We start from the raw sequence: 24,356 nt of genomic DNA, 5'->3' as shown, positions 1-24,356 counted from the left end.
TTTTTGGGAAAAAGCCATCAACATAGAGTTTACAGAAAGAAAAAGAAAAAAAGAAAGGAGGCATTCAAAGAAAAGAACACTGTCCCTACAGTCAAACATGGCGGAGGTTCCCTGATGTTTTGGCTTGCTTTGCTGCCTCTAGTACTGGACTGCTTGACCGTGTGCATGGCATTATGAAGTCTGAAGACTACCAACAAATTTTGCAGCATAATGTAGGGCCCAGTGTGAGAAAGCTTGGGTCTTTCTCAGAGGTCATGGGTCTTCCAGCAGGACAATGACCCAAAACACACTTCAAAAAGCACTAGAAAATGGTTTGAGAGAAAGCACTGGAGACTACTAAAGTGGCCAGCAATGAGTCCAGACCTGAACCCCATAGAACACCTGTGGAGAGATCACAAAATGGCAGTTTGGAGAAGGCACCCTTCAAATCTCAGGAACCTGGAGCAGTTTGCCAAAGAAGAATGGTCTAAAATTCCAGTAGAGCATTATAAGAAACTCATTGATGGTTACCGGGAGCTGTTGTTTGCAGTTATTTTGGCTAAAGGTTGTGCAACCAAGTATTAGGCTAAGGGTGCCAATACTTTTGTCTGGCCCATTTTTGGAGTTTTGTGTGAAATGATCAATGATTTGATTTTTGTTTCATTCTCTTTTGTGTTTTTTCATTGCAAGCAAAATAAATGAAGATAATAATACCAAAGAATGTGATTGCAATAATTTTCAAGAAGAAACAGAGTATTATCTGACAGAATTGCAGGGGTGCCAATACTTTTGGCCAGCACTATGTATGTATGTCCGCTAAAGTAATTTGCACCGTCGCAATTACAATCACAAAATTTTGCACAGACACTCCATGTGACCCAGGGAACGTCATAGACTATGTTTTCATGGGAAAATTTAACCCTGCGCTTTACAGTTACTATCCAAAATCCTGCCTCCATTAAACTGAATACAGGCTACAGGCTATTAATAGCAACTGTCAGTGGTTGCTATATGAACAAAATAAACTATTAGTATAACAAGCTTATGTGTCAGGTAATAAGATGTCGGTGGTGAGACGGATAGAGAGACATAAAGAGACAGCCCTGGAAAGAGACAGCCAGACGGAGACACACATATAGAGACAGACACAGAGATAGAGACAAACAGACACAGCTAGCGTAAGCCAAGTGTCATGCGAGGATTGCACTAGTGCCTCGTGTGGCCCCCTGCGGAATAGCAATACTATATGCAGCTCCCCCATTTTTTGTGATTCATTGGGGAGTGAGGGTCTTTACCCCAGACTATTAATTTCATTATCTCATTCATTGCAGCTGCCGTAAACCGAAACCGTGCACTAATTTATACAGACAATATGGAAAGACGCAAGCGCCTGTAATATAGCTGCCCCCCCCGAGAACTCTTTAAATAAAAAGAGAGAAAAAATAAAATAGCTATATTTAAAAAAAATTTATACACATTCTACTTCTAAAAACAAAAAAAGTCATGAAACATCTTTAATATGGCAGAACTCAAAGAAAAATAAACACTCAAAAGAATGATACAAATCTTTTCACTATTACCATTTTTTTTTTATTTTTAGTAGTTAAGTGCCACTGGATAACTACAGACATAAGAACCTAATTGAGTTTTCTAGAAAAATAATGAAACAGTTGAAATGCACAAAACCCAAAGTAGTATTATATGTCATACACATGGGGGTAGAGGTCAGGACTATGTACAGATATAAGTGATGAGCGGGAATAGCATTTTTTACAGCTCACCGCGGATATTGTGCCTACATGGACCGGTCACACCTTTGTATGAAGGCACACAAAATGGAAATACAGGTCAAATACAAATCGTGCAATAAAGCAGTCAATGTGCCAGGTTTAGGATTCTGTTAATGCAGCGGGTGAAAGTGCTGCCTCCGGGAACGGCATTAATACATTACAGATCAATTTAAGTCCGAAAATTTACACATAAGAGAACATGGACTTTTATTCAGAAAAGATTCACTGGCAAACACTGCAAACAGCTGAACGTTATGGGGGTCGTATAACTCTTAGCAATCGTCAATTGCCTTATGCTTGGGCGAGTCTCTCCATCGTCCTCCTGTACTCGGACACCAGCTCCTGGTAACTTTCTTCTAGCTGCTCGTGTTGAGTCTTCAGATCTATTTGATTCATCTGGTTGGTAAGCTCCTCAGGCTTTAAACATCTTCTCATCTTGGCCACCTCCCTTTGGTTTTTCTAAAAATTAAAAATAAAATTAGACAATAGAAATTAAACATTTCTGCAATGGTAGTTAAAAAAAAAAAAAGAAAGGATCAACATATCTGTTCCACTTTAAGGGTATTTTCCAATTTCAGAAAAACGGTCTGCAGTTTGATTTTTATGGACAAACGCAGGAAACTAAAAAAAAAGTGTTTATATGTATAAAATATAAATATAATATATATACACACACACACACACACACACACACACACACACACACACACACACACACACAGACACACCGTATTTTTCACTTTATAAGACGCACTTTTCCTCCCAAAAATTTGGGAGGAAAATGGGGGGTGCGTCTTATAATCAGAATATAGCGGTATCTGGGGGTCCTGTCTGTGCGGCTATCGGGCGGCCGGGTACCTGTGCTTGCGTGCGGTGGCAGCCGGGTACCTGTGCTTGCGTGCGGTGGCAGCCGGGTACCTGTGCTTGCGTGCGGTGGCAGCCGGGTACCTGTGCTTGTGTGCAGTGGCAGCCGGGTACCCGTGGCTGTGTGCCGGCGGCAGCCGGGTGCCCGTGCGGGCGGCAGGCAGCTGCCGCCCGCACGCAGGCACAGGTACCCTGCCGCTTGCACGCAGGGTGGGCGGGCAGCCTGCTGGCTGCCACTCTGTGCGTGTGGGGCGGGCGGCTGTGCAGCAAGTTACCCAGTTTGTCCGCGGTCCCACTTTCAAATGATGGCGCCGATGAGAGCTCCATCTGCGCACGCGCTGCTCCGGGAGTCAGCACGTGCGCAGATGGAGCCCTGGGATGAGAGCTCCATCTGCGCATGCGCCGCTCCGGGTGCCATCACTTGAATCGGGACCGCGGACACACTGGAAAAACACCGCATCGGTTTGCTCCACCACTGAGCCGTCACCGCCGCTGCCACCACTGAGCCGTCACCGCTTCTGCTACCACTGTACCACCATTTGAACCGGGACTGCGGACACTCTCACTGCACCGGCCTGCTGCACGACTCACACGCCACCGCTGCTGGCGCCACCACTGACCCCGCGGCTCCTGCCACCACGGATGGCACCCCGCCTGCCACCACGGACCCGCCGCGCCTGCCAGCACAACCTCCACCTCCTGTGACCCCGTTTCACCACCACTGCTGCCCCTCTCCGGTAAGAGAACAGCGGAGTATAAGACGGACCCCATTTTTCTTTTTTTTTTACCTTTTTTATATCTAAATTTGGGGTGCGTCTTATAAATCGAAAAATACGGTATATTATATATATAATGTTGTTTATCGGCTTTGCAATAAGAGGACCCTGTGTATTATAAAACCCAAAAGGTGGAGGATACAGCTGCTTCTAAAGGAGTAAATGAACAAAAAAGACAAAGCTGCTCAGAAATGGTTTCTGAATCTCACTACATACACACATTTATTATAAATTATACACGCGTGTGTGTATATATTATATATACAGTGGAACCTCTAAGAGTAACTTGGTTTGAGAGTGTTTTGCAAGACAAGCAAAGCTTTTTACAAATTTGTAACTTGGTTTAAGAGCAATGCTTTGCAATAAGAGCAAATTCCCACCATGTACACTTCCGGTTCCATCCATTCACCACGCTCTGACCCGCTCTGGAGGTAAATTTCTGTACATATGTACAGTTTACTGTATACAGTATACCATTTACAGTATATACTATATAGCATTTCTATCAATTTGCATTTGTGGATACAGTACTGTACTTTTGCCTAACCAGTGTAGCACATTGCTGATACTGTATCTCTCGCACAACAACAATTCTATTATAAGCTAATGCGCAGTTTAATTTGTTTTACGTTTTTTACTGTACAGTACTTTGTATTAGTGTACAGTAATAATTTTATATAAATACAGTACATTATATATTACTGTAATAAGTTTGTATAAATACAGTAAATATTTTTGGGTTGTGGAACGAATTGTCTGCGTTTTAATTATTTCCTATGGGAAAATTTGCTTTGATAAAAGAGTAACTTGGTTTAAGAGCGCACTCCGGAACCAATTATGCTCATAATCCAAGGTTCCACTGTGATATATATGTGAGATATATATATATATATACACACACACACACACACACACATATATACATACATACATACACACACATACACATACCTGTATAATTTATAATAAACGCGTATATGTAGTGAGACTCAGAAACCACTTATAAGCAGCTTTGTCTCTTTATACCTGATTTACCTTTAGAAGCAGCTTTGTTTGTTTATAGTTTATTTACCCTTTAGAAGCAGCTATATCCTCTTCCTTTGGGTTTTATAATACACAGGGTCCTCTTATTACAAAGCCAATAGACAAAATTCCATATGACGTTTAGGCTCCCGGCATTGGATGTTCAGGAAACTTTTCATCTGAATTGTGTTTTCCTGTATACAGGTATGCATGGATTAATTTAAGTTTGTACTTCACTTTTAGCAAACGTATAAGATAGAGATGGGATCGATTCTCCCGTTGCATATTTTGCATGAACTCTTGACAGGTTCGGCCGATAATCTAATGTGTATGGGAGCCCCAGACAACTAATAGTCAGGGAAGATGTTGATCGGCCATGCCCAAAGTCAACTACTTTTGTTCTCCCAGATACGCCTGGAGACTACTTTCTCACAGAGAATACCAGTGTATTCGGCTGAAGGAGCACTCCTCTGTATTGTACAGCCGGCTTGATCTAATGTGTATGGCCAGCTCAAATCATGCACAAGACTCCAAGTACCATTACCAAATTTTTGATAAGCATCGCCTACACTACTATGCTGTCCTCCAAACAGACTGTATAGTCAACTTTTTTTTTACATTATAGCAAATGGGTGACATATGCTCAAAGAGAACCAGACATCTAATACATGCTGGACAATCCATGGGCAGAATGCATCAGTCCGTGGCTGTATGAATCCGGTCAGGTATGTTTTTCTCTGAAAAGGCTGCAGCCTTTTAGAGGAAAACCATAAAACCATAGACTTTTATTAGCAGCCAGGGACAGAGCTGTGTTACAGACTAGTCGGACAGGCAGGTCCCTAGCGGTGTGAAGATATAGGCAGAAACCTGTCAATCCGGGGTAGCGGGGAATGTTAATTTAAATCACTGACATGGATCAAAAAAATGGAATGGAAAGTGCAGGTTAGTTGTTGTATAGGATTATAAAATGTCAATGTAATAAAGCGCAAATTTTGCAATTGCCAATAAGCAATAGTTATAACATTTAATCCAATATCAGTAAAAAAAAAAGGATCATATCATGGTGCAACATTGTATGAATGCAAATCTATCCAAATATGCAGATCCATGAAGTGAGTGACTTATATGACCATAAAGTGCAAAATGCAGCTAGATCCAATGTGGTGTCTATTAGGAGTAAAGTCGTGAGCTATAAGGAAGATATGCCTGGTAAGATATAAAGAAAAAATATATACCTTGATTAATATGGACTGCACTATCCAGGATAAGTGCCCACCCAGAAATGTTTCGGTGTACTGTCAGGGGTTTTTTGTGTGTTTTTTTTTTGTATTCTGCTCTTGTTCTAATAATTTTTTTCCCCATTTTGCGCCTCCTTTCTGCTATGTTGCAGACACACTACAAATCTCATCAATTGTTCTTAAATAAAATGATGTTTTATTGCATATTGTGACCGTAATTTCATTTTTTTTTTGCTGTTTGTATTTACATTTACCAAAAGGTCATGCTCATTTTTTTTAGTTCCGCGTATATACTTCAACACATCTCAGACATTGCTAATAATGAGTGTGTAATTACCGATCTGATATATATTAGTATTGTGTATTCATATGTGTATGCTGTTTTTTGTCTTTGATCTCCCTCCCCCCAAGTTTTTGACTGCAAGATTATCTTAGCCAGCAGCAGTATTCTATACTGTCAAAAACTCCAGAATTGATGGATTGCCAGTACAATAAGTCAATAAGATACAGCAAGAATCATTCGGAAAATAGAACAGTCATACTGGTCCTGGCTTTGTTAAAAAATGGAAATCAATAGGGTACAGCCAAAGCCCAAAGAACAAGAGAATTTCCCGAAACACAAAGTATAAATGTTACTCTATTTCTGGACTCTATCCATTACCATCATAGGGAATGGCTCCGTACCAGCAGTAAAAGTTTGCATTCCCATGCTTGGCTTTTAGTATAGCACAAATTAGTATCACATGTCAGTAATTTGACAACATAAGATAGAAATGCCGTACCTTATATGGGCCAACAAGCCGCTTTTTGATTTCTAGCCTGTAAGCTCGGGATTTCTCTGGATCACTCATGTCAGTTGCACGAAGCCGAAGGATTTCATAAACACGTCTCGTGTGTTGCTACCAAAAAAGAAAAAAAAAGACGAAGAAGCAAATTTACTTTATTTTTAAAAGGAGAAAATAAATAACAAAAAATACTAGAAAATCTCTCCGACTAATATATATATATATATATATATATATATATATATATATATATATATATATATATATATTATATATATAATCCACTACTATATAGCTATATAGATATATTAAAATACTAATATATATGCAATTATATAATAAAAATAATAAGATATATATCTAAAAGTATAATAAAATATATCTAAAATATATATTTTTAGATATATATTTTAGAATTTTCTAGATTATATTTTTAGATATAATTTTATATACATCACATTAGAATACTTATATAAAATCATAGCTAAAAATATAACACATTTAAAATTATTATAATAACATTTTTTAGATATATTTTTAGATATATATTTATAGATACATATATTGAAATACTAATATAAAATTATATCTGAAAATAATAAAACATACATGTAAAAATATTTTTTATATATATATATTATATATATATACACACACACATATATACATATACATATATATATATATATATATATATATATATATATACATACATACACACTTAATATTTTTAGATATATATATTTTTAAATATATATTTAATTATTTTTAGATATACAATTTATTATATTTAGATATAATTTTATATATTTATTATTATTTTAATATATATAAAATTATTTTATTATTTTTAGTTTTTAAGATATTTATCTGCATGAGATTAAAGTGTTCTAAATCCTAGCAGGTACAAGTGAACCCACTAAAGCTAGCCTCCTGAAATGCCAAAAGGTTGGGGAACAAACTAGGCAGCAAATTAATGCATACTGCGGTCCATGTAAGGCAATGTGAAGCCGGTATATTTTTAGGGTATTCCTTACATTTAACCAGAGCTGAAAGTTCATGCCTTTCCCACTACTGTTGAAACTTCATGAAAGGAGAGTAAATTCCCATGAAACCCAGATAATCATATGGAACAGTGTATGCTGTGATCTTGTAAAGGAAGAGGGAAAAAACAAGATCTGATCTCAGGAATTTGTGCGAGTCTCCAGCATGTCACTGTATAGAGCGATGTCGTGTAAGTCATCGTGTCCCGCGTTGCGAGCTCAGCTACCTTATTTATCTTCAGTTTCTGCTGAGCTTCTGTCACCATCTCTTGACTGAACCCTTCAAGAAGTTTCTCAGGAGAAAAGCATGGCAGATTTTGGCAAAGTTTAGAAAGAACAAAATCTCGGAGCCTGACAAAGTTCTCAGATGGATCTTCAGCTAGAAGAGGGGAAAAAGCGAAAGGTTTTAGCACTTTTATTCTCTACAGAAATATGTTAAAATACACAACATTTATAAAGCAGGATGGAATCTTGTTACATGTCGCAAGCATGCAGGAGCCGGCGTATTCCAGAGTACGGCCCTGTGTGCACAGTGCAATTTTTGATGCGTTTTTGGTGCAATTTTGGGTGCAGTTTGTTGCCTTAAACTGCTGTGAGGATTCAGAAAGGCTGTGCGCATGTTGCTTTTTTTTTGCCTGCAGTTTTGGGCGCAGAAAAAAGAAGCAGGTGGTCACTTTTTACGTTTTTCCATTAAATATAGTAAAAAAAACGTATGGGCAAAAACGCATCGGAAATGCGTCAAAAATGTGTAAAAACCACATGCGTTTTTGTTTTAATACAATATACGGTACATCAAGGGTATATACAGGAAAGAGTATAAAGCACCTGTGAAAATCGTAAACCAAAACATAGCAACACACAGCAGGTATGTAATGCACAAAATTACCATAGGAGTACTAATAGTAATACAAAAAAAAAGTTTATAAGCAGGAAGTTAACTTTTAGTTTGGCAGGAAAATGAGAAGATGAGAAGATGAGAAGAAAAAGGGGTGTAACAAAATATACTTAACTAGATTTTAAGTTGCGTATAGGTAACTGTGCCTACCGCTTAAGTTATTAAAAAGGGGCAAAAAGATCGAGTGAGAAAAAAAAAGAAAAGGGGGTAAGAAAGCATCATTGGCAAATTTGGTCAATCCTTAGCATCTAATTCAACATTTTGGTCAAGGACCCATAAAATGGAGTACCTATAACAATCCGCTCAAAAGGAAGACGAAAAACAAAGACAACCAAAAGCAAGACCATGTCTAAAGAGCGCTCCCTTTACCCAGGTGACTAGTACAGATATGAAGACTGCAATCTGAGAATCCACTCTGATTAAAAATGTGAATTTTGCTACTTCTATCTAAAAGATAAGGAGCATCAGAACTTCATTTGTCAGCGCCAATCCCCAGCGGGTCCTATTCTGGCGTCTAACACAGATGGGGAAGGGGCTCCTATTGGCTGATTGGTTAGTTTAATAGCTCAGCCAGTACCCTTCATGGCTGATGCATAGAAGAGGTGGAGGAGAAGGTGACTGAGGCCTGCAAGATCCTTCTACGTACAGCTAATCCACTAAAGTGGCAAAACGGGACACATTCTCTTAAGTCGGGACCAGAGCGTGTAGATGAAAATTGGATCACCTTTTATGCCAGAACAATATTAGTAAATTGCATGACTTGTGATTTTAAGCAGATTTACATGCATTTTTTAGGCTGGGTATAGCCTAGAGAAACACATCATCACTAGGGATGATCGAATACCTTAAATATTCGGCTTAGCGAATATTTTCCGAACAGGTCGCCGCTATTCGACGCGTAATGTAAGTCTATGGGAAACCCGAATAACAACTATTCGGGCTTCCCAGAGACTTACATTGCGCATCGAATATTCGCATTGTGGCGACCTATTCAGAAAATATTCGCAAAGCCGAATATTTGAGGTATTCAATCATCCCCAGTCAGCACCTTTTTATATATGGAAGCAGTGGTATGGCTGAACAGGCTGTTATCTTCCCAACAAAAATGGTGCTTTTATTTTACTTTTAAAGATCCAATGTGTACATCATAGAAAATCTAGTGTAGAATCCATGTGCAACTAAGGCTCGAAGTGCAGTAGAGGCATATCACTGCTCGAACGGCTTAGCCGAAGTGCATTGACACGCCCCCAGTGCACTTCCAGCCTGATTTGCATATGGCTAGAGGTGCATTGGAGTTGTGTCACTGCTTGAACGGCTAAGGCTAGGTTCACATTTCTATTGTTTATTATCAGTCACAATCCGCCGCTCTGATAAACAACGCAATCCGTTTAGTGGATTCCGTTGTTTCCCATAGACTTATATGAGCGGCGGATTGTGACTGATGCCCTTGCGTTGCATCCGTCGCCCGACTGATCAGTTGTGGAACGACTGCCTGTCGGGCGGCAGGAACGCAGCTTGTAGCGTTTTTTGAGCAGAGGAATCCTTTTGATTTCGTTGCGCATGCTCTCTCTCGGCGGCCGAACGATCAGCTGATCGCCCAGCTTCTGTGAGCGATCAGCTGATCTCCCGGCCCCAGGCTTTTGAGAGCGATCAGTCGCTCTCAAAAGCCGGAGGCCGGGAGATCAGCTGATCACTCACAGAAGCCGGCTGCCGGGCAATCAGCTGATCGCTCTCAAAAGTTGGCGGCTGCCGGCTTTTGTGAACGATCACTCGTTTTACAACAGAATCCGCTTTCTCGTGACAATGAATTCCAATTCTTGTCACCCATTGTACAACGCATCAGTCACAAGCGTCAAGCAACGCATGTGACTGATGCAAAATAACGGAAATGTGAACCTAGCCTTTAGCCGAAATGCATTGATGCGCCCCCAGTGCACTTCCAGCCTGATTTGCATATGGCTAGAGGTGCATTGGAGGTGTGTCACTGCTCGAACGGCTTTGCTGAAGTGTACTGACATGCCCCCGGTGCACATCCAGCCTGATTTGCATATAGATAGAAGTGCATTGGAGGCGTGTCATTGCTCGAATGGCTTTGCTTAAGTGCACTGACACACCCCCACTGCACTTCCAGCTTCTACAATTGGTTTCTCAGGATTGGCGTATCAGATCTCTACAAAAAAAAACAAAAAAACTTGTTGGAAGGACTACAGTGCCTCCACATGCAAATCACTACTTTCATATATAAAAATGTCCAGACATGTTCAATTTAATTAGAAATATAAAAATAAGCATTAATATTTATATAGAATTTCTTTGCAATATTTATTCACAATGTTTCTGCTGATTATTTTTAATGAATCTTTATCACGGGATATCACACTCCATATTACATAAAAGCAAATATCCATATTTATTTATTTTTAAATATTATAGATGTATTTAATCACGTAAGAAGTAATTTGATCGGAATTTAACAAGCAATGACTATGTACCAAAAGGAGATGGTGTCGGAGATGGACAGAGAAATGTTGCACATTACCAACATTAATAAGTAGCTGTGCAAAAAGGCTTTTTAATCCCAGGCATGGAGGCAGCTGCCTGGGAAAACCAGCCTGGCTACCATTATCCATAGTCATTAGCCACTCCATTGTACTGTAAGCACATAACTACCCAGCGTTTCAAAGAGAGGGAAACAAAAAGATTTAATTGTTGAGAGAACCCGGCACTGTTTTCCAGCCAAAGCCATACAACCAATGGCAGAATTACCGGCTCATAAACCGTAGACCGGGCAATGAAAATTTCAACCAATAAGGTAAAGATAAACATGACTATTCATGAAAAGAGGGCAAAACAAAGAAAACTGATATTTGCAAAATTTACTCCCCACAGATTCTAAAATTAACTGAAAAAAACCCCCAAACATTTAACACCTTAAAAAGGTAATCTGGCAACAGGTTTTTGCTGTGTCATCTGAAGACTGGATTGCTGTAGGGGTTAACACATTTCAGGAATCTATTTTAAGTTCAGAGCTGTTCACCTGCAATGATTGTTTTAGCTTAAAGATCTTATCATTGCTGGACTACATTGCCTCATGCCTGATAGCCTGGCATGTCCCCTTCTGTGATTAGCAGCTCACAGTCTATGGAGATTGTATATAAGCTTGGTGTGGGCAGATTTCTGAATTCTGCTACAAGCTACATCTAAAAAAAACCGGTGTCTGAAACGCTGCACCCAGTAAGTGATACATAATTGGATTCAGAATCTCCTTGCCTACATTATGCTGCTCTCAGTTGAGGCATCTAAATCCGGCTGACAGATTCTCTTTAAAAGGGGTTGAACAAATTATTCCAAAAATAGCTTTTCCACACATGACCACTAACAACTTTATAAAATATTACCTTTTGCTATGGTAATGAGGTTTGCTGGCCCCGGGGGCGGGCTGTATTTCATCTGTTATCCCCCTCCTGCCGCTGTTCGCCGTCCCCTAGTGTTCATTTACATCATTGTCCCCATTGGGGCTCACAATCTAGAGTCCCTATCTGTATGTCTTTGGCGTGTGGGAGGAAATCTGAGTACCCGGAGGAAACTCACGCAAACACGGGAAGAATCTTCTTGTACATGTCGTCTTTGGTGGGATTTGAACCCAGGACCCCAGCGCTACAAGACTGGAGTGCTAACCACTGAGCCACCAACATTGCTACAAGAAATGCATTTTTAATGATGTAAAGAAAAATCTTTCTGATGGGGAGTGCCACTTTTTTTTTGTTTTTGGATGTTTCATTCACAGCGAATTGAGCAGAAGAAATCGCAAGCCAGAGAGTTAAGGGTGCTTTACACGCTGCGACATCGCTAGCGATGTTGCGAGAGATAGCACCCGCCCCAGTCGTTGGTGCGACATTATCGCTACAGCAGAGTCACACGCACATACCTTTTCAGCGACGTCGCTGTGACCGCCGAACAATCCCTCCTTTAAAGGGGAGGTGCGTTCGGCGTCAAAGCAACGTCACTAAGCGGCCGCCCAATAGCAGAGGAGGGGCGGAGATGAGCGTCCGGAACATGCCGCCCACCTCCTTCCTTCCTCTTTGCCGGTGGACGCAGGTAAGGAGATGTTTGTCGTTCCTGCGGTGTCACACATAGCGAGGTGTGATGCCGCAGGAGCGGCGAACAACCAGCGGCATGCACCACCAACGATATTATGAAAAGGAGTGACGTGTCAACAATCAACGATTTTATACGTTTCTGCGATCTTTGCACATCGCTCCTTGGTGTCACACGCTGCGATGTCGCGAACGATGCCTGGATGTGCGTCACTAACGACGTGACCCCGACGATATATCGTTAGCGATGTCGCAGCGTGTAAAACACCCTTTAATCCTTGACTGGAAAAAAAAAAAAAACAGTTTGTATACTGAGTGACTACACCAAGCCCTCTTTTTTTTATTAAGTTTGCACTAAGTTTCTATCCACAGACTAAAGAAGTATGTATATCAGAAAAGGAAGGCATACAAGAAAATTGAGGACCTCTGGGCCCCTTGGCTGGATGCACCAACTTTGCAGACAACTTTGACGTGGGCTAGAGCTCTGTTACCGGGCTTATTCTAGTTTGTCTCTGTGGAGCATACGTTCAGGATGGGAAATAAGGATCTGGTATGTTCCAAGAGCATCTAAAGAGTGAGGGAGAGTCGTTGCCAATAAGACTTAAACTAACAGATTTAAAGGGAACCAATCATCAGGATTTTCGTATATAACCTGCAGCCAGTGCTATACTGGCACCATCAGGCCGATTCTATACATACCTGTAGTGGTCAGCTCGGATGTTTAGGTTTTGAAACCCAAGTAAAGTTTATAAAATCGGCAGCTTCTTGAGTGACAGCAGCTGAGGATCAGATAATATCTGGGGGGTATTAATAGTTATCTCCTCCCCCTGCTAGAATTAGCATTAGTATTATATAAATGAATCACTTTTTCCCTTTCAGGACCTGTGTGACGTCATACCCATGTGACCAGAAGAGGCGGGGCCTCAGCCAACAGAGCTGATACCATGAAGCAACATTTTCTGTTGGCTGAGGCCCTGCCCCTTCTGGTCACATGGGTATGACCTCACACTGGTCCTGCAAGAGAAAAAGTGAATCATTTGTATAATACGTAAGCTAATTCTAACAGGGGGAGGGGATAACTATGAATATTCCCCCCAGATATTATCTGATCCTCAGCTGCTGTCACTCAGGAAGCTGCTGATTTTATAAACTTTACTTTCTTGGGTTTCAAAACCTAAAATTTCGAGCTGACCACTACAGGTATGTATAGCATCAGCCTGATGGTGCCAGTATAGCACTGGCTTTAGCCTATATACGAAAATCCTGATGTTCCCTTTAATGAGGAAATAAGTGTTACAGTTGGATTCTGTGCCTTGCCTTGGTGTAAATGTTAATATACGGTATATGTCATTGAATATTTGCTTCGGTTATTGTAATATTTTGGTTCGGGGGGGGGGGGGGGTCATGTTTTGGTTGCCTATCTTTATGTATTTTAGTTATATGTATATGAAACAAAATTGCTTAAAGGGAACCTGTCACCAGATTTTCTCCTGTTAAACTAAAAGAATCCCCTTCTGCAGCTCCTGGGCTGCATTCTATGAAGGTGCACTTTGGTCCTGACTCCCCTTCCAGACCCCAAATATAACTTTATAAAACCTGGCCGTTAGGTATGCTAATTACCTGTGTTGGCCAGATGGGTGGGCACATTTTCTGCTCCTGTCCCCCCTCCTGCCGCTGATCGCCGTCCTCCTTTCTTGATTGACGTGATGACGCCTCCGTCATCATCCTTGTCGCATTTTCAAATCTCGCGCCTGTGCAGTTAGGTCGGTTCGCGCAGGTGCAGTTCGCTCTGCCATATCACGGGCAGAGCAGAAAACAGCTGCCCTCCCTTGCGCCGGTGAGCTAAATGCGCAGGCGAGAGATTATGATCGGCACTGTGCATTACCTCACCAGCGCCACATGCTCGTACCCGCCCATCATCTCGCGCCTGCGCATTTAGCTCACTGGCGCGAGCGAGGGTAGCTATGTTTTCTGCTCTGCCCGCGATATGGCAGAGCGAACTGCGCCTGCGCGAGCGAACATGACTGCACAGGCGCAAGATTTGAAAATGTGAAGAGGATGATGACGGAGGCGTCATCACGTCAATCAAGAAAGGAGAACGGCGATCAGCGGCAGGAGGGGGGACATCTGGCCAACACAGGTAATTAGCATAACTAACGGCCAAGTTTTATAAAGCTATTTTTGGGGTCTGCAAGGAGAGTCAGGGCCAAGGTGCACCTTCATAAAATGCATCCCAGGAGCTGCAGAAGGCGATTATTTTAGTTTAATAGGGAAAAATCTGGTGACAGGTTCCCTTTAATAAGAATTTATCCGATTTAAAAAGTTTCTGCCTACAATCTCAGCCAGCAGAGCACTGTGCTTCTTTCTTCCCCAGGACTGATCATTTATTATCAACGTTCTAAATTCATGGTTAAAATATATATTCATTGATGACAGATTGTTACATTACTGACACAGAAGATGACAGTTGGTGCTGATAAGATTCTATGCAGAGAGGACAGCGTCATCCACACGAAGCAAGGAGGAGGATGGGAAATCACAAGGATAGAAGAGGTGCCGGACCAAATAGCAGCAACACCTATCAGACTGGATCGTATCGGACCACCCCGCAGGCGAGTACGTGACAGATTCCCTTTAAGCTTTTTATTCTTATGTGTTACTTTCCAAGTAATTGGTTAAAAAAATAACATTTGACAATCCAAACTAGATAAACCGTTTAAGTGTATGACTTTTTTTTTTTTTCTTTCAAAAGTCTAAACTCTACAGAAATGATCAGATCCTCAACATGTGGCAGCCACATTTAATAGTAAAGGAAAGGCTCATCAAACATATCCGGTGCAAGATCTGCATGCTTAGCATTCCTTTAGTATACACACACTCAAATATACATTTTATATATATACATTTTATATTATATATATATATATATATACATATATATACATATATATATATATACATATACATACATATATATATACATATATATATATATACATATATATATATATATATATATATATATACATATATATACACATACATACATACACACACACATATATATGTATACACACATATATATGCACACACACACATATATACAAATATACTCACACAAATATACTCACACACATGTATATATATATATATATATATATATATATATATATATATACACACATACATACACACACATTATATACACATACATACACACACATATTTTATATATATATATATATATATATATATGCATACATATACATACACACACACTCACGTATGTTTTATTTTCTCACTATACGTGTGCATATCCTCTTTATGTAGCTTCGACATTGCATTTCTGCCTTTCCTGTGATAGTACTTATCACTATACATAAAACAAACTGTCTAGTTTTCTATCACTCCTTGGAATAATGTTAGTCATATAGGAACGTGCTCCTCTATCATTGCCGGAAAAAAAAATGGTTATACAGTGAAAATAAAAATAAAAAATCCCATACATATATAAAGCTACACATTCGGAGCTTGCATTTTCAGATACGTGCAATCACCCCTTTTGGGCACACAGAAAATATGTAATAAACACTTAAGTAGCACTTAAAATGTGCATAAAAATAGCTCATGCATGTTAATTGCTTCAAAAAAATTCTACCTCTGCAACAAAGCAGATCGGCAAAGTGTTTTCTTTCATGTTCTCCCACCCTACACTTACAGCCGACGGGCCAAGGTGCAAGAAGCCCGGGCACTGCCCACTCTGTAAAGTATAGTGAAGCAGCCGTGCCACGACGCTCAGACTGCTCCATACAAAGGGAAGGGGAAGGCCTCGGAGCTGACATGAATTGTACGGAGGGGGGTGGGGGGTCTGAGGAGAGGGGGGTAAGGGAAAAGATAGGCAGGTGTTTCTAAAGAAACCAAAATAACCTTCGCTTCTGTGTTAAAAATATATTCACCAATACACAAAGCATTTTGCATACATTTTCATTCTCATAAATCAATAATTACAGAACAGACAAAACAAAAACACGCAGTGTCCACTTTTTTATAACATCTTGTCTTTTTATTTATAAGTATATTGGGAATTTCTACTTTTCTTTTTATCTTTACATGAAATTGTAGATTTCCCCCGTCGCAGTGGTTATTACAAGGGAAGCTCCCCTTTGTTACCTGCCGTAGAAAGCAGATCCCACTATGCCAGACTCCTGGTCAGAGATGTCAATATGCCCCACACTACAGGTGTATTCTCATGTTCAACCTTCAGGAGCGCGGCTGCTCCACCTTCTTCGGTCTTCAGGAGTGCACTGCTCCACCTTCTTCGATCGTCAGGAGGGCGCTGCTCCACCTTCTTCGATCTTCAGGAACGCACTGCTCTGCCTTCTTTGATTTTCAGGAGTGCACTGCTCCACCTTCTTCGGTCTTCAGGAGTGCACTGCTCCACCTTCTTCGATCGTCAGGAGGGCGCTGCTCCACCTTCTTCGATCTTCAGGAGCGCGGCTGCTCCACCTTCTTCGGTCTTCAGGAGTGCACTGCTCCACCTTCTTCGATCGTCAGGAGGGCGCTGCTCCACCTTCTTCGATCGTCAGGAGGGCGCTGCTCCACCTTCTTCGATCTTCAGGAACGCACTGCTCTGCCTTCTTTGATTTTCAGGAGCGCACTGCTCCACCTTCTTCGATTTTCAGGAGCACACTGCTCCACCTTCTTCAATCTTCAGGAGAGCACTGCCCCACCTTCTTTGGTCTTCAGGAGCGCACTGCCCTACCTTCTTTGGTCTTCAGGAGCACACTGCTTCACCTTCTTCGGTCTTCAGCAGCACATTGCTTCACCTTCTTCGATCTTCAGGCGCGCACTACATCGTCTTCGGGAGCGCACTGCTCCACCTTTTTTTCGGTCTTCAGGAGTGCACTGCTCCACCTTCTTCAATCTTCAGGAGCGCACTGCTCCACCTTCTTCGATCGTCAGGAGCGCACTGCTCCACCTTCTTCGATCGTCAGGAGCGCACTGCTCCACCTTCTTCGATCGTCAGGAGTGCGCTGCTCCACCTTCTTCTGTCTTCAGGAGCGCACTGTTCCACCTTCAGGAGCACACTGTTCCCCCAGCCTCGTGAATAATTGACTGTCAGAGCACACCGCTGGCCTGAAATGTGCGCTCTCCAATGAGTGCAAGGCACTTGTGCATAATCCAGCCATTTTCAGGGAAGCGCTTGCAAGCTCCTTACAATTATTTTTTGCTAAGCGCTGCACTATTTGTCTAAGACGCCTGCAGGTGTAGATAATATTTGAGGAGTGAGGATCTATTGCAATGATAATTTTTCAATATTTAAAAGGTCATCTTGGAGCAGAATTATTATTTTTTTTATTGTTCACTTGCTTCTGAAGTTCAAAACTAATCAACTTTCTAGTTTCCTTTAAAAATATTACATCGTTTCGCTGCTGCTGTTTAAAAGTGCGACCTCTGGAGGTTAAACAAATGCTAAAATCGTCTGTGGTGAAGTGGATCGGTGGTTAATATCTGCTTTTGAGAGGCCACCTGCACTTCCCCACACACAGAATGATCAGTAACAAGTTGGCAGAACAGTGTGCTGCCGAAAACCAGGCAAGTTTCAATTATGTCACCCAATGGAAGAGCCTTTTTGCTTGTTCGTCAAGCGATTGGCAGTGTGTTTAGAAAGGCAGATTATTGGGAACTCGACAACTGGAGAATCATTGTAAACGCACCCTCAAGTTCTTAATCTAGCATAAAAGATTAAAATCTATCATGATTTCCGCTCCTTATGGTTTTCTGATGTTCTTCCCTTCTTTCAGTGTTAACGGTTGGAGAGGGTTCGACACAGGTCTGCATTGGAAAGAAGAAAAAGCATGAACAGTCTCAAGCAGGACAGCGAAAACAGGTTAAGGGTCTGTGCGCACTGGGAACATATGTTTCTTCTTAAGTAAAATAAACTCTGGCAGAATTTCGCACCTGCGGCAAAAAAATGCACCCAAAATCCGCACGCGGTTTGTTGCTGTTTTTCCGCAGGTTGGTCCTTGCGGTTTTTAACCATTATTTAATGGCAAAACCACAGGTACCTGCGGAAAAGAAGTGACGTGCTACTTCTTTTTGCTGCAGAAATTCTGCAGCACAACCTGTAGGAAAAACCCCCCACCATTTTGAATTTCTCCGATTTTGCTGGGGAAGGACTGCAGGAACTTTATGAACACAAACCGCACCTTTTCTGCAGCAAAAACCGCGGCAAAAAACGCAGTGTGCGCACAGGGCCTAACATTATAGAAAAGAAGGAACGCACAGAAGAAAAAAAGTGCCGTTTTGGAGATGGGCAGCACGGTGGCTCAGTGGTTAGCACTGCAGTCTTGTGGTGGCTCAGTGGTTAGCACTGCAGTCTTGCAGCGCTGGGGTCCTAGGTTCGAATCCCACCAAGGACACCATCTGCAGGGAGTTTGTATGTTCTCCCCGTGTTTACGTGGATTTTCTCCGGGTACTACGGTTTCCTCCCACACTTCAAAGATATACATATAGAGAATTTAGATTGTGAGCCCCAATGGGGCTGATGTATGTAAAGCGCTGCGGAATATGTTAGCACTATATAAAAATAAAGATTTTAAAGATTTATGTGCTCACACACAGGATAATGAAGAAAGTAGCACTCGTGATACAGACAGCCCTCACATCCAATCTGTATTACAAGGGGGACATCCCCACAATAGCATATGGTGGGGGGAGGGGTGGACAGAGAGAAAATTAATGAAGTAGTGAAACTTTATCAAAGGGTAGTAATGGACTTGGGGTGCAGTGCCAGCCATCATGTTGCACATGGGGAGTACGGAAGGGGGAAGGAGCTTGAGGTGGTGGCCATTACACTGGGCACAGGAAGGCTGTGGCGCCGGCAATCATACTGCATATAGGGAGTAGCGGCGGGGGGATGGGAGGGAACTTGTGGTGCTGGCCATCACACTGGGTATAGGAGGGCTGTGGGGCCAGCCATCAAACTGCATATAGGTTGGGCTGTGGCCCTAGTCATCATACTGCACATAGGATGGGTTGTGGCACCCGGTCATCAAGCTGCATATAGGGAGTGGGGGGGGGGGGGGATTGGAGGGAGCTTGTGGTGCCGGCCATCATTCTGCGTATAGGATGGGCTGTGGCACCAGCCATCATATTTCGGATGTGGGACTGTAGCACTGGCCATCACGCTGCGTATATGGGGGGCTGTGGCACCGGCCATCACGCTGCGTACATGGGGGGCTGTAGCACCGGCCATCACGCTGCGTACATGTGGGACTGTAGCACTGGCCATCACGCTGCGTATATGGGGGGCTGTGGCACCAGCCATCACGCTGCGTATATGGGGGGCTGTGGCACCAGCCATCACGCTGCGTATATGGGGGGCTGTGGCACCGGCCATCACGCTGCGTATAAGTCAATTTTGCTTGTATGAAACCATGATGTAGCAACTACAGAGCGCTAACTTTGGCCGCACGACCTGTTACGGACAAAGTCTCTGTTTAGCCCCAGCCCAAAATTAATAATGCAGCCCATGTATTAAAACAGGCCTTTTTTTTTTTAATGTAGCTCCAAACCCCATTTTAGTTTGAGACCAATGTCTTAAATGGAGCAAATAGGAGCCAAGTACCCCCATAGAATCATTACAATTTATACCAATTGTCTAAAATAAGACTTCCTAAGACTCTGTTCGCATGTTCTCCTCATTTTAACAAATCACTCAGGTCTGCACATTGTCTCATAGTCCGTATATTGGACTACAGTAGCCCATACTACGATATTGATATTTTTTTTCCCAACACATGGGCAGTAGCATGTAGCCTATGGGTCGGTGTGTTGCCCGTGTGGAAAACAGACAAAACCAAACCTAGCGCATATGATTTCCAATGAATGGCAAGATTTCGGCACACAATTTATATCCTAATGCATTTAATTTTGGGGCATAATGCTCACAGGGATGGAGGCATCACTAAATATAAGGACTTCTTTAATGAACACTTTGCAAAATTAGCAATACCAAAAACATCTGTTCTGCAGAAGGGAGTAAGACCACCCCAGCTACGGAGAGAATTCCCTCTGAACATCACGGCTATGGAAGCAGCGCAGGAAGCCCTCTCTTAGGTGGTAATTCAATAAATCTTGAAAGATTACAAGCTCTGTATTAGGGATGATGAATGGCTGCTGCGAGCCCCCCACCCAAATCCCCTTTTCCGTAGCGCTGTCTGATTGCCCATATTGCCTGTATTATTCTGAACACATTTCATATCAAAAGGACAGAAGAGGTAAAACATTCAAGAAGGATTATTCCCAGCTCCCACAATGGTAATGTGAAGTCATCTCGGAGGGCAGACTAGCCATGTCTACAAGAAAAATCTAGATGTTTACAAGCACGGGGTTAGGGGGGAGCAGATTTTATCTCTGCAGCCCATAAGCAAATGTTAGATTTAGCGCGATCCACCAGAGACTAAGAGCCATCTGAAACGGAAAACATTACAGGACTTCAAAGAAAAGTGCAGTAATCGCATAACAAACCCCAATGTAATCTGGAAAACATTTTCTTAAAAACAGGCTTTCCTGATTAACATGACAGATACATTTCAAACATACGGGAGAAGACTTGGCGCTTATCTACCACAACCGGTCTCCTCTCCACGCTACTGCACACGCCGACCGCTTGGCATGAGAAGCGTGAAATAGCGAGCAAGAGTCGCTCACGGACAGGAGGCAACGCCAAATTCATTTTATTGCTACAGACGGTATTAGATATGTGAAAGCAAGATCCCTGACATGCATATGTTTATTCCTTAAGCAAGAATCAGCAAAAACATTAGTACATGCCCTCATCATCTCCCGCCTCGACTACTGCAACCTCCTGCTCTCTGGCCTCCCCTCCAACACTCTTGCACCCCTCCAATCTATCCTAAACTCTGCAGCCCGCTTAATCCACCTCTCCCCTCACTATTCCCCAGCCTCGCCACTCTGCCAATCCCTTCACTGGCTTCCCATTGCCAAAGACTCCAGTTCAAAAAACATTAACCATGACCTACAAAGCCAACTACAACCTGTCTCCTCCTTACATCTGTGACCTAGTCTCCCGCTACCTACCTGCACGCAACCTCAGATCCTCACAAGATCTCCTCCTCTCTAATCTCCTCTTCCCACAATCGCATACAAGATTTCTCCCGTGCATCCCCCATACTCTGGAACGCTCTACCCCAGCATATCAGACTCTCTCCTACCGTGAAAAGCGTCAAGAGGAACCTGAAGACCCATCTCTTCCGACAAGCCTACAACCTACAATAATCCTCAGTCCAGTACACTACTGCGCAACCAGCTCTGTCCTCACCTATTGTACCATCACCCATTCCCTGTAGACTGTGAGCCCACGTAGGGTCCGCTCTCCTCCTGTACCAGTCTGTTTTGTACTGTTAATGATTGTTGTACTAGTTTTTATGTATACCCTTTTTCACTTGTAAAGCGCCATGGAATAAATGGCGCTATAATAATAAATAATAATAATAATATTATATATCATAGGCCCCACCACGCATGTCCCCATTCGGTGACTAAGAGGTGCAGTCTTTGGAAGTTAGAGGTACTTTGATGGAACTACTTTAAAAAGGGGTTGTCCTTCGGATCGGTCATCAATATCTGATCGGAGGGGGCACCACACCCAGCACCCTTACCGGAAGTGCTCAGCTGCGGAATATCAACTGTATAGCAGCTGATCTACCTACTACTCCAATCCATAGGGAGCGGTATTGCAGTATCGGACCTCGGTCACTATACAGTTGGCATTTCGCAGCTGAGCATGTCTGGCCACTGCCAACACCAGGAACAGTTTATCGGCAGGGGTGTGGGGTGTCGCACCCCCACCGATCAGATATTGATGCCCGATCCGAAGGATAAACCAATATAGAAGACCCGGATGACCCCTTTAAGCCAAAGATCAATCAGATTAAATAAACACGGGTCTCGCAAAGTTGTCTTTGCCATAGAATGACATCATCAAAAAAGTGAACCTGTCAGGTCCCCTATGCACCAAGAACCACGAGCAGTTCTGGGTGTATATTGCTAATCCCTGCCTAATCGTCCCTGTATATAGTAGCACAGATAAAGAGATCTTTAGAAAAAGTATTTCTAAAGATTGTTTATTATATGCTAATGAGGCCAGGGACTAGATACAAGGGCGTTCTTTCCCTTGGCTGGTTGGTCCACATAGCATGTTAGCCCCTGTGGATGTACTAACATACTAATGAATGCGCAGTGACGCCGCACATACCTCACTCATGATAGTGGCTGGCAGAGGATGGATGCGCAATGGGCATGATCCGGAGTCCCCGGGAGTTCCAGTCATGTGCACTATAACTCACTGAAGCCAGGAAGCTTACACCCAGCGTCAGTTTAGTGCGCATGATCGGAAGTCCCGGGAACTCCGGATCACACGCAGTGCGCATCCATCCTCCGCCAGCCACCATGAAGAGTGAGGTATGTGCGCATTCATTAGCATGTTAGTACGCCCACAGGGGCTAACATGCTATGTGGACCGAATAGCCAAAAGAACTAACGCCCTTGCAACTAGTCCGTGGCCTCATTAGCATATAATATACAATCTTAAGAAATACTTTTACTAAAGATCCCTTTACCTATGGTAGTGTATAGAGGGACGGTTAGGCAGAGATTAGCAATATACACCGAAAACTGCTTCGGTGATAAACTCATTCCTCAGGAACAATCACCATTCAATGGTGAGCCATCCTGAGGAAGGAGTTTATCAAAACGCATAGATTAAAATCACTATCCAAGATCCTATCTGAAGTTTTCTTGCTATGGCAGCGGGCTGTTCACCCTTCTTTCTCCACTCAATGAATAAAAACATAAAAAACAACCCTTTAAAAAAGAAACGTCACCTTGAGAAACTACTAAAATGTAGATTATAGGGTTAATCTGCAGGTAAAGAGCGCTGAAACCCTGTGCAGCCGATTTACTGGAAGCGCAGCATTAGGCTGGTGGGACGAGAGCGAGAGAGGGGACGAGAGCGAGAGAGGGGACGAGAGCGAGAGAGGGGACGAGAGCGAGAGAGGGGACGAGAGCGAGAGAGGGGACGAGAGCGAGAGAGGGGACGAGAGCGAGAGAGGGGACGAGAGCGAGAGAGGGGACGAGAGCGAGAGAGGGGACGAGAGCGAGAGAGGGGACGAGAGCGAGAGAGGGGACGAGAGCGAGAGAGGGGACGAGAGCGAGAGAGGGGACGAGAGCGAGAGAGGGGACGAGAGCGAGAGAGGGGACGAGAGCGAGAGAGGGGACGAGAGCGAGAGAGGGGACGAGAGCGAGAGAGGGGACGAGAGCGAGAGAGGGGACGAGAGCGAGAGAGGGGACGAGAGCGAGAGAGGGGACGAGAGCGAGAGAGGGGACGAGAGCGAGAGAGGGGACGAGAGCGAGAGAGGGGACGAGAGCGAGAGAGGGGACGAGAGCGAGAGAGGGGACGAGAGCGAGAGAGGGGACGAGAGCGAGAGAGGGGACGAGAGCGAGAGAGGGGACGAGAGCGCTTTTACACACTATAGAACATTATGCTGGGCATGCTCAGTAGAACGTAACGGAATCCTGCACTAAAATGTGTCATGTGACGCATGACGACGGAATCCAGCACCATAGACATTTATTATGCCTCTTGACGGATTCCGATGGAATCCTGAGGAGTGTGTTTTTTTCACAGCAACAAAAAAAAAAAACCGTTATATTCTATGTTCCTTCCACCCCACGGTCAGTCACAAAACAACTGATGCGCCGCGGGGTCATGGTCATGTGAGGGCTCATTTATTGCGTAACGAGCTGTACGTTTAAATGAAACCATAATTTTTACCATATA

General features: G+C 42.9%; 1 protein-coding gene across 1 annotated transcript in view; it reads right to left on the bottom strand.

Annotated features, from left to right (window-relative positions):
• Nucleotides 1–1,546: 1,546 nt before the first annotated feature.
• The window catches only part of HAT1 (histone acetyltransferase 1), a 91,695-nt gene continuing 68,885 nt past the window's right edge, over nucleotides 1,547–24,356 (bottom strand). Inside the window, exons 9-11 of the mRNA XM_075318865.1 lie at nucleotides 7,726–7,877; nucleotides 6,453–6,569; nucleotides 1,547–2,228 (exon numbers count right to left, since the gene is read on the bottom strand). Of these exons, the coding sequence (XP_075174980.1) occupies nucleotides 2,061–2,228; nucleotides 6,453–6,569; nucleotides 7,726–7,877 (437 nt within the window). The 3' untranslated portion in view covers nucleotides 1,547–2,060. The remainder of the gene's footprint in view (nucleotides 2,229–6,452; nucleotides 6,570–7,725; nucleotides 7,878–24,356) is intronic.

This window comes from Anomaloglossus baeobatrachus, chromosome 7 (assembly GCF_048569485.1).
Source record: "Anomaloglossus baeobatrachus isolate aAnoBae1 chromosome 7, aAnoBae1.hap1, whole genome shotgun sequence".
NCBI lineage: Eukaryota > Metazoa > Chordata > Amphibia > Anura > Aromobatidae > Anomaloglossus > Anomaloglossus baeobatrachus.
Note: the sequence above shows the minus strand (reverse complement) of the source record. Positions and strands in the feature narration are given on the sequence as shown.